The 11,169-nt window shown below is 47.5% G+C and overlaps 1 protein-coding gene across 2 annotated transcripts in view; it reads left to right on the forward strand.

Annotated features, from left to right (window-relative positions):
• LOC115124493 (N-acetylaspartate synthetase-like) overlaps positions 1–9,803 on the forward strand; it is a 46,055-nt gene extending 36,252 nt beyond the window's left edge. For both annotated transcript variants that reach the window (XM_065025063.1, XM_065025062.1), the window contains exon 3: positions 6,817–9,803. In XM_065025063.1, the coding sequence (XP_064881135.1) occupies positions 6,817–7,184 (368 nt within the window). In that variant the 3' untranslated portion in view covers positions 7,185–9,803. The remainder of the gene's footprint in view (positions 1–6,816) is intronic.
• The last annotated feature ends 1,366 nt before the right edge of the window (positions 9,804–11,169 follow it).

Here is an 11,169-nt window from a genome sequence, read left to right on the forward strand (position 1 = left end):
GGGCTTTAGGGCAAATAGTGTAGGGGGCTTTAGGGCAAATAGGGTTGGGGGCTTTAGGGCAAATAGTGTAGGGGCTTTAGGGCAAATAGTGTAGGGGCTTTAGGGCAAATAGGGTTGGGGGCTTTAGGGCAAATAGTGTAGGGGCTTTAGGGCAAATAGTGTAGGGGCTTTAGGGCAAATAGTGTAGGGGCTTTAGGGCAAATAGTGTAGGGGCTTTAGGGCAAATAGGGTTGGGGGCTTTAGGGCAAATAGTGTAGGGGCTTTAGGGCAAATAGGGTTGGGGGCTTTAGGGCAAATAGTGTAGGGGCTTTAGGGCAAATAGGGTTGGGGGCTTTAGGTAAATAGTGTTGGGAGCTTTAGGGCAAATAGTGTAGGGGCTTTAGGGCAAATAGTGTTGGGGGCTTTAGGGCAAATAGGGTTGGGGGCTTTAGGGTAAATAGTGTTGGGAGCTTTAGGGCAAATAGTGTAGGGCTTTAGGGCAAATAGTGTTGGGGGCTTTAGGGCAAATAGGGTTGGGGGCTTTAGGGCAAATAGTGTAGGGGCTTTAGGGCAAATAGTGTAGGGGCTTTAGGGCAAATAGTGTAGGGGCTTTAGGGCAAATAGTGTAGGGCTTTAGGGCAAATAGGGGGGCTTTAGGGCAAATAGTGTAGGGGCTTTAGGGCAAATAGGGTTGGGAGCTTTAGGGCAAATAGTGTAGGGGGCTTTAGGGCAAATAGGGTTGGGGCTTTAGGGCAAATAGTGTTATGGGGCTTTAGGGCAAATAGGGTTGGGGGCTTTAGGGCAAATAGGGTTGGGGGCTTTAGGGCAAATAGTGTAGGGGGCTTTAGGGCAAATAGGGTTGGGGGCTTTAGGGCAAATAGTGTAGGGGCTTTAGGGCAAATAGGGTTGGGGGCTTTAGGGCAAATAGTGTTGGGGGCTTTAGGGCAAATAGTGTAGGGTGCTTTAGGGCAAATAGTGTAGGGGCTTTAGGGTAAATAGTGTCGGGCTTTAGGGTAAATAGTGTAGGGGCTTTAGGGTAAATAGTGTCAGGCTTTAGGGCAAATAGTGTAGGGGGCTTTAGGGCAAATAGTGTAGGGGCTTTAGGGCAAATAGGGTTGGGGGCTTTAGGGCAAATAGTGTAGGGGCTTTAGGGCAAATAGTGTAGGGGCTTTAGGGCAAATAGGGTTGGGGCTTTAGGGGTGTAGGGGCTTTAGGGCAAATAGTGTAGGGCTTTAGGGCAAATAGTGTAGGGGGCTTTAAAATAGGGTTGGGGGCTTTAGGGCAAATAGTGTAGGGGCTTTAGGGCAAATAGGGTTGGGGCTTTAGGGCAAATAGTGTAGGGGCTTTAGGGCAAATAGGGTTGGGGGCTTTAGGGTAAATAGTGTTGGGAGCTTTAGGGCAAATAGTGTCGGGCTTTAGGGTAAATAGTGTAGGGGCTTTAGGGTAAATAGTGTCTTTAGGGCAAATAGTGTAGGGGCTTTAGGGCAAATAGTGTAGGGGCTTTAGGGCAAATAGGGTTGGGGGCTTTAGGGCAAATAGTGTAGGGGCTTTAGGGCAAATAGTGTAGGGGCTTTATGGCAAATAGGGTTGGGGGCTTTAGGGCAAATAGTGTAGGGGCTTTAGGGCAAATAGTGTAGGGGCTTTAGGGCAAATAGTGTAGGGGCTTTAGGGCAAATAGGGTTGGGGGCTTTAGGGCAAATAGTGTAGGGGCTTTAGGGCAAATAGGGTTGGGGGCTTTAGGGCAAATAGTGTAGGGGCTTTAGGGCAAATAGGGTTGGGGGCTTTAGGGTAAATAGTGTTGGGAGCTTTAGGGCAAATAGTGTAGGGGCTTTAGGGCAAATAGTGTTGGGGCTTTAGGGCAAATAGGGTTGGGGGCTTTAGGGTAAATAGTGTTGGGAGCTTTAGGGCAAATAGTGTAGGGGCTTTAGGGCAAATAGTGTTGGGGCTTTAGGGCAAATAGGGTTGGGGGCTTTAGGGTAAATAGTGTTGGGAGCTTTAGGGCAAATAGTGTAGGGGCTTTAGGGCAAATAGTGTTGGGGGCTTTAGGGCAAATAGGGTTGGGGGGCTTTAGGGTAAATAGTGTTGGGAGCTTTAGGGCAAATAGTGTAGGGGGCTTTAGGGCAAATAGGGTTGGGGGCTTTAGGGCAAATAGTGTTATGGGGCTTTAGGGCAAATAGGGTTGGGGGCTTTAGGGCAAATAGGGTTGGGGGCTTTAGGGCAAATAGTGTAGGGGCTTTAGGGCAAATAGGGTTGGGGGCTTTAGGGCAAATAGTGTAGGGGCTTTAGGGCAAATAGGGTTGGGGGCTTTAGGGCAAATAGTGTTGGGGGCTTTAGGGCAAATAGTGTAGGGTGCTTTAGGGCAAATAGTGTAGGGGCTTTAGGGTAAATAGTGTCGGGCTTTAGGGTAAATAGTGTAGGGGCTTTAGGGTAAATAGTGTCAGGCTTTAGGGCAAATAGTGTAGGGGCTTTAGGGCAAATAGTGTAGGGCTTTAGGGCAAATAGGGTTGGGGGCTTTAGGGCAAATAGTGTAGGGGCTTTAGGGCAAATAGTGTAGGGGCTTTAGGGCAAATAGGGTTGGGGGCTTTAGGGCAAATAGTGTAGGGGCTTTAGGGCAAATAGTGTAGGGGCTTTAGGGCAAATAGTGTAGGGGGCTTTAGGGCAAATAGGGTTGGGGGCTTTAGGGCAAATAGTGTAGGGGCTTTAGGGCAAATAGGGTTGGGGGCTTTAGGGCAAATAGTGTAGGGGGCTTTAGGGCAAATAGGGTTGGGGGCTTTAGGGTAAATAGTGTTGGGAGCTTTAGGGCAAATAGTGTCGGGCTTTAGGGTAAATAGTGTAGGGGGCTTTAGGGTAAATAGTGTCGGGCTTTAGGGCAAATAGTGTAGGGGCTTTAGGGCAAATAGTGTAGGGGCTTTAGGGCAAATAGGGTTGGGGGCTTTAGGGCAAATAGTGTAGGGGCTTTAGGGCAAATAGTGTAGGGGCTTTATGGCAAATAGGGTTGGGGGCTTTAGGGCAAATAGTGTAGGGGCTTTAGGGCAAATAGTGTAGGGGCTTTAGGGCAAATAGTGTAGGGGGCTTTAGGGCAAATAGGGTTGGGGCTTTAGGGCAAATAGTGTAGGGGCTTTAGGGCAAATAGGGTTGGGGGCTTAAGGGCAAATAGTGTAGGGGCTTTTGGGCAAATAGGGTTGGGGCTTTAGGGTAAATAGTGTTGGGAGCTTTAGGGCAAATAGTGTAGGGGCTTTAGGGCAAATAGTGTTGGGGGCTTTAGGGCAAATAGGGTTGGGGGCTTTAGGGTAAATAGTGTTGGGAGCTTTAGGGCAAATAGTGTAGGGGCTTTAGGGCAAATAGTGTTGGGGGCTTTAGGGCAAATAGGGTTGGGGGCTTTAGGGTAAATAGTGTTGGGAGCTTTAGGGCAAATAGTGTAGGGGCTTTAGGGCAAATAGTGTTGGGGGCTTTAGGGCAAATAGGGTTGGGGGCTTTAGGGTAAATAGTGTTGGGAGCTTTAGGGCAAATAGTGTAGGGGCTTTAGGGCAAATAGTGTTGGGGGCTTTAGGGCAAATAGGGTTGGGGGCTTTAGGGTAAATAGTGTTGGGAGCTTTAGGGCAAATAGTGTAGGGGCTTTAGGGCAAATAGTGTTGGGGGCTTTAGGGCAAATAGGGTTGGGGGCTTTAGGGCAAATAGTGTAGGGGCTTTAGGGCAAATAGTGTAGGGGCTTTAGGGCAAATAGTGTAGGGGCTTTAGGGCAAATAGTGTAGGGGGCTTTAGGGCAAATAGGGTTGGGGGCTTTAGGGCAAATAGTGTAGGGGCTTTAGGGCAAATAGGGTTGGGAGCTTTAGGGCAAATAGTGTAGGGGGCTTTAGGGCAAATAGGGTTGGGGGCTTTAGGGCAAATAGTGTTATGGGGCTTTAGGGCAAATAGGGTTGGGGCTTTAGGGCAAATAGGGTTGGGGGCTTTAGGGCAAATAGTGTAGGGGGCTTTAGGGCAAATAGGGTTGGGGGCTTTAGGGCAAATAGTGTAGGGGCTTTAGGGCAAATAGGGTTGGGGGCTTTAGGGCAAATAGTGTTGGGGGCTTTAGGGCAAATAGTGTAGGGTGCTTTAGGGCAAATAGTGTAGGGGCTTTAGGGTAAATAGTGTCGGGCTTTAGGGTAAATAGTGTAGGGGGCTTTAGGGTAAATAGTGTCAGGCTTTAGGGCAAATAGTGTAGGGGGCTTTAGGGCAAATAGTGTAGGGGCTTTAGGGCAAATAGGGTTGGGGGCTTTAGGGCAAATAGTGTAGGGGCTTTAGGGCAAATAGTGTAGGGGCTTTAGGGCAAATAGGGTTGGGGGCTTTAGGGCAAATAGTGTAGGGGCTTTAGGGCAAATAGTGTAGGGGCTTTAGGGCAAATAGTGTAGGGGCTTTAGGGCAAATAGGGTTGGGGGCTTTAGGGCAAATAGTGTAGGGGCTTTAGGGCAAATAGGGTTGGGGCTTTAGGGCAAATAGTGTAGGGGCTTTAGGGCAAATAGGGTTGGGGGCTTTAGGGTAAATAGTGTTGGGAGCTTTAGGGCAAATAGTGTCGGGCTTTAGGGTAAATAGTGTAGGGGGCTTTAGGGTAAATAGTGTCGGGCTTTAGGGCAAATAGTGTAGGGGGCTTTAGGGCAAATAGTGTAGGGGCTTTAGGGCAAATAGGGTTGGGGGCTTTAGGGCAAATAGTGTAGGGGCTTTAGGGCAAATAGTGTAGGGGCTTTATGGCAAATAGGGTTGGGGGCTTTAGGGCAAATAGTGTAGGGGCTTTAGGGCAAATAGTGTAGGGGCTTTAGGGCAAATAGTGTAGGGGGCTTTAGGGCAAATAGGGTTGGGGGCTTTAGGGCAAATAGTGTAGGGGCTTTAGGGCAAATAGGGTTGGGGGCTTTAGGGCAAATAGTGTAGGGGGCTTTAGGGCAAATAGGGTTGGGGGCTTTAGGGTAAATAGTGTTGGGAGCTTTAGGGCAAATAGTGTAGGGGCTTTAGGGCAAATAGTGTTGGGGGCTTTAGGGCAAATAGGGTTGGGGGCTTTAGGGTAAATAGTGTTGGGAGCTTTAGGGCAAATAGTGTAGGGCTTTAGGGCAAATAGTGTTGGGGGCTTTAGGGCAAATAGGGTTGGGGGCTTTAGGGCAAATAGTGTAGGGGCTTTAGGGCAAATAGCGTAGGGGCTTTAGGGCAAATAGGGTTGGGGCTTTAGGGCAAATAGTGTAGGGGCTTTAGGGCAAATAGTGTAGGGGCTTTAGGGCAAATAGTGTAGGGGCTTTAGGGCAAATAGTGTAGGGGCTTTAGGGCAAATAGGGTTGGGGGCTTTAGGGCAAATAGTGTAGGGGCTTTAGGGCAAATAGGGTTGGGGGCTTTAGGGCAAATAGTGTAGGGGGCTTTAGGGCAAATAGGGTTGGGGGCTTTAGGGCAAATAGTGTAGGGGGCTTTAGGGCAAATAGGGTTGGGGGCTTTAGGGCAAATAGGGTTGGGGGCTTTAGGGCAAATAGTGTAGGGGGCTTTAGGGCAAATAGGGTTGGGGGCTTTAGGGAAATAGTGTTGGGGGCTTTAGGGCAAATAGTGTAGGGGGCTTTAGGGCAAATAGTGTAGGGGGCTTTAGGGCAAATAGTGTAGGGGGCTTTAGGGCAAATAGTGTAGGGTGCTTTAGGGCAAATAGTGTAGGGGCTTTAGGGTAAATAGTGTCGGGCTTTAGGGTAAATAGTGTAGGGGGCTTTAGGGTAAATAGTGTCGGGCTTTAGGGCAAATAGTGTAGGGGGCTTTAGGGCAAATAGTGTAGGGGGCTTTAGTGCAAATAGGGTTGGGAGCTTTACGTAAATAGTGTTGGGGGCTTTAGGGTAAATAGTGTAAGGGGCTTTAGGGTAAATATTGTCGGGGCTTTAGGGCAAATAGTGTAGGGAGCTTTAGGGTAAATAGTGTAGGGGGCTTTAGGGTAAATATTGTCGGGGCTTTAGGGCAAATAGTGTAGGGAGCTTTAGGGTAAATAGTGTTGGGGGCTTTAGGGTAAATAGTGTAGGGGCTTTAGGGCAAATAGTGTAGGGGCTTTAGGGCAAATAGTGTAGGGGGCTTTAGGGCAAATAGTGTAGGGGGCTTTAGGACAAATAGTGTAGGGGCTTTAGGGTAAATAGTGTAGGGGGCTTTAGGGTAAATAGTGTAGGGTGCTTTAGGGTAAATAGTGTGGGGGCTTTAAGGTAAATAGTGTAGGGGCTTTAGGGTAAATAGTGTGGGAGATTTAGGGTAAATAGTGTAGGGGCTTTAGGGTAAATTGTGTAGGGGCTTTAGGGCAAATAGTGTAGGGGCTTTAGGGTAAATAGTGTAGGGGCTTTAGGGTAAATAGTGTAGGGGCTTTAGGGTAAATAGTGTAGGGGCTTTTAGGGTAAATAGTGTAGGGGTTTTAGGGTAAATAGTGTAGGGGCTTTAGGGTAAATAGTGTAGGGGGCTTTAGGGTAAATAGTGTAGGGGCTTTAGGGTAAATAGTGTAGGGGCTTTAGGGTAAATAGTGTAGGGGATTTAGGGCAAATAGTGTAGGGGGCTTTAGGACAAATAGTGTAGGGGCTTTAGGGTAAATAGTGTAGGGGCTTTAGCGTAGCCTTCTTGTAGACTCTTCCCTTCTTATTGCTTCAGTCCTTCACTGAGTCACACTGAGCCAACCAGGGGTCAGATAAAGACAGCCATGGAAAGTCCTACTGTAGACTGACACTTCAGTCCCTTCACATCAGGTCAGATGGTATTTGGTGGGGTTACATGTAAAGTATACACTGTCAGATTTGTGTAGTTCTTTGGTGTGTGTGTGTGTGTATGTGTGTGTGTGTGTGTCTCTAACTTGGCTCTCTGGTTCTCCAGGCTCATGTTTCTGGGTGGCAGTGCTGGAAGGTCAGGTGGTCGGCATCGTGGCGGCGCAGGGCCGGGAGGACGACAACACGGTGGAACTACGGCGCATGTCGGTGGACTCGCGCTTCCGCGGCAAGGGCATTGCCAAGTTGCTGGGGCGTCGTGTGCTAGAGTTCGCCATGCATAACAACTACGCCGCCGTCGTCCTGGGAACCACCGCCGTCAAGATGGCTGCCCACAAGCTGTATGAGTCACTGGGCTTCCGGCGGACCGGCGGTAGCGAGGATTACATGCTGCCCGGAATGAGCCGCTCGCTGCAAGAGAGGCTCTTCTTCCAGATCCGTTACCAACGCTACCGTCTGCAGCTCCGTGAGGAGTGAGGGATGAGAAAGAGGGAGAGAGGGATGGAGAGAGAAAGGGGGAGAGAGCAACGACACCACCTCCTCGAGGCAGAGCCCCTCGCCCAACGAGCCTCGACCAAGTCCTTCTCCTCTGACAACTTTATTTATTTTATATTATTAGAGTTACTTCTTCTTGCTACTACTGTTTCTATTCATTCATCTTAAGTCACTAACTTTTTATTGGTTTTAGTTTATTTTGATTTATTTTTTACATTTTGAATTTAGTGCCCCCCCATCCCCGAGTACAATTTTTTTTGACCCTGTCCTGTAGTAAAAATAAAAAAATCCCTAACATATATCACCATCCCATGCCTTTTCAAATGACATCATCAACTGAGTGTTCCCTTTGCTTTTCATACCATGTGATTGTTCCTTACCGTATTCATTACCTCTACCAGCCCCTCCAACATCTACCCCCTCCTGCTCAATACGTGGCATTTCTATCTCAAACGCACCCTGTCTCTCATTAGCCCACTTAAGCCCTCTCCATTGTCACAACAGCGTGTGTACCCAAAAAGACCTAGACAAAAAGACTAAGTAGGTTGGCATTGGTCCAGCCACTTCAGCACAGCCCATAAACCAGCAGCCCTGTGGAGAGACAAGAGGAACAAATCAAATCAAATGTTATTGGTTGTTTACACATATTTGACGGATGTTAACACAGGTGCAGAGAAATGCTTGTGTTTCTAGTTGCAACAGTGCAGTAATATCTAACAATACAAAACAATACACACAAATCCCCCCCCCCAAATAAAAATAAATATATATATGTATATGATTGTGTGTATAGACAGTATATGAATAGAAAAGGTGTGTACAGCAGTAGTTATATAGGATGACGAGAATACAGGATATACATATGAAGGGGGTATGTATATAGGGCAGCAGTCTCTAAGGTGCAGGGTAGAGTACCAGCTGGTAGCCGGCTAGTAATAATGACTAAAGTTCAGGGCAGGGTACTGGGCAGAGGCTGGCTACTGGTGACTATTTAACAGTCTGATGGCCTGGAGATAGAAGCTGTTCCTCAGTCTCTCCTTATCCCAGCTTCGATGCACCTGTACTGTCTCCGCCTTCTAGATGGTAGCGGGGTGAACAGGCCGTGGCTCTGGTGGCAGGACATGTACTGTGCAGTCGGGTGGCAGGACATGTACTGTGCAGTCGGGTGGCAGGACATGTACTGTGCAGTCGGGTGGCAGGACATGTACTGTGCAGTCGGGTGGCAGGACATGTACTGTGCAGTCGGGTGGCAGGACATGTACTGTGGAATCGGGTGGCAGGACATGTACTGTGCAGTCGGGTGGCAGGACATGTACTGTGCAGTCGGGTGGCAGGACATGTACTGTGGAATCAGGTGGCAGGACATGTACTGTGCAGTCGGGTGGCAGGACATGTACTGTGCACTCGGGTGGCAGGACATGTACTGTGCAGTCGGGTGGCAGAAAACAAGCACACACAGGCTGCATCTCCTATTCCCTATATATTGTACTACTTTTGACCTATCCTATCACTCCTCCTCCAGCTTTCTGATATCCTCCCTTCCACTATCTCCTCCTCCATTCCACTATCTCCTCCTCCCTCTATCTCTTCCTCCATATTTGGTCATGTTCTTATCCCTTCATTCAACACCGTATCAGAATGGATTCTATAGAATGACAATGGTTCCTAATTCTATGATTCCATTCTACCTGCATGGGAATTATGGAGATGGTCTCTAATTGGTTGGGAAAACAAGAGGGTAGTTCAGGCTAGGGATACCCATGCAGGGTGAATATTTAAGTGTCAAAATTGAACATATTACTCATTTAATCATGGGATTTTCTAATGAGTAAATGATTTAATCTAATTCAACTTTGAGCATTATTGATTCATATGTGTACTTATCAATTGTTTACTAATTGAATCAAGATAAATTCTAACATTTTTAATACGTTTGGAATTTGATTAAGGATAAATTCAAGATTTTTATAATCACACACATTTGATGGAAGCATTGCTACATAGTAGTATGCACATTTTATGGATACAGCTACAATTACAAAGTAATCGCAATCTAGTATATATTCAAACCAGGTCATTGGAGAAAACTACTTGGGTAGGCCTAATACATTATTTGCAATATTTGCGGACTTAAAGTATATGTAGTCGACCTAACAAAATGCATCTGAGCACAAATTTATCCATTTGAATTTAAATACAATACTATATCCAATTTACAGGTATATTTATATCCTTCTGTGTATGTGTTAATGTGTACACAGTTGGAATACTATACCGAATGTAGCTGACAAACCCAAAAGGCAACCCCCTCTCTCCCCGTCATAACGATAACCACTCTCATCTCCATCCTCCTATCACAGACAGAACCAGCAGAGGGAGAGATACAACTTCTATGAGCCCAAGAACTTGTGTCATACTTGTACAAAGATAAAGAAATTAAATGTGAAGAAAAAAAATGAAAAAAGACATAGACCAAAAATATATTGCGCTGATCCCCATAGCCTTGACTTCTGACCCTTCCCCACTCCCTCTATCCTTGACTTCTGACCCCCCACTTCCCCTAGCCTTGACCTGTACCCCCACTCACCTTAGCCTTGACTTCTACCCCCCACTCCCCTAGTCTTGACTTCCACCCACTCCCCTAGTCTTGACTTCCACCCACCCCCTAGTCTTGACTTCTACCCCCCACTCCCCCTAGCCTTGACTTCTATCCCCAACTCCCCCTAGTCTTGACTTCTACCCCCCCACTCCCCCTAGTCTTGACTTCTACCCCCAACTCCCCTAGCCTTGACTTCTATCCCCCACTCCCTCTAGTCTTGACTTCTACCCCCCACTCCCCCTAGTCTTCACTTCTACCCCCCACTCCCCCTAGTCTTGACTTCTACCCCCCACTCCCCCTAGCCTTGACTTCTACCCCCCACTCCCTCTAGCCTTGACTTCTATCCCCCACTCCCCCTAGTCTTGACTTCTACCCCCACTCCCCCTAGTCTTGACTTCTACCCCCCACTCCACCTAGTCTTGACTTCTATCCCCCTCTGCCCCTAGCCTTGACTTCTATCCCCCACTCCCCTAGTCTTGACTTCTACACCCCCACTCCCCTAGCCTTGACTTCTACCCCCCACTCCCCCTAGTCTTGACTTCTACCCCCCACTCCCTCTAGCCTTGACTTCTACCCCCCACTCCCCTAGCCTTGACTTCTATCCCCCACTCCCCCTTTCCTACTTCTGACCCCCATACATAAATCTGACTGCAACCCTGGGCCAGACCCCCTCCTAACCTTTAACCCACACCCCACCATCTTTGCATGAGCCACAGTCTTGCTGCACTGCTTTTATTCTATTTAAACTTGTAACCCCCCCCCAAAAAAAACTCCCCTATTGAGGAGTCATCAAAGCAGTGTGGTGCAGCTATGGAGGAGGATGCATGGGTGTGTGTGTTGAGTGTCTGTGGAGGTAGGGTGGGGTTGGGCGAAGAGGTGCATTATATCCACTCACCACAGCACTGCCTCGATGACATCAAGCCTGCCAACCGTAGAATGCAAAAGCAATGCCAGTGTGGCATGCCTCTGTTCCTGGTGTGTGCGTATATACGTACAGTGCCTGTCCTGGAAAAATTATAGAAAAACAGAATTAACAAAAAGAAATACAGAAAATAAGCTTTTTTTAGCTGAACATTTAAACAAAATTGTGTTTCTTTGCTTGAGAATTGTTTATTTTATTTTGCATGCAATGTGTCTTGAAAATGACTTCGATACATTCTGCCACATGGCAAGCAGTGGAAATAATAATTGTTTCTATGTTTTATTACGTTGATATTATCAGTTGATTCTCTGTGTTTTTATCAAGGGAGTGGGGATATAATGTAGCGAGAAGTCTATGGAGACGTGATGTGGAAAGTGGAATAGTTTTGTCCTTGTTTCTTTTGGACAAATGTCAAAATATTAGTGAGTGTGTAAGATCATGGGATG

The sequence above is a fragment of the Oncorhynchus nerka genome, linkage group LG12, assembly GCF_034236695.1.
Source record: "Oncorhynchus nerka isolate Pitt River linkage group LG12, Oner_Uvic_2.0, whole genome shotgun sequence".
In the NCBI taxonomy this organism is placed as follows: domain Eukaryota; kingdom Metazoa; phylum Chordata; class Actinopteri; order Salmoniformes; family Salmonidae; genus Oncorhynchus; species Oncorhynchus nerka.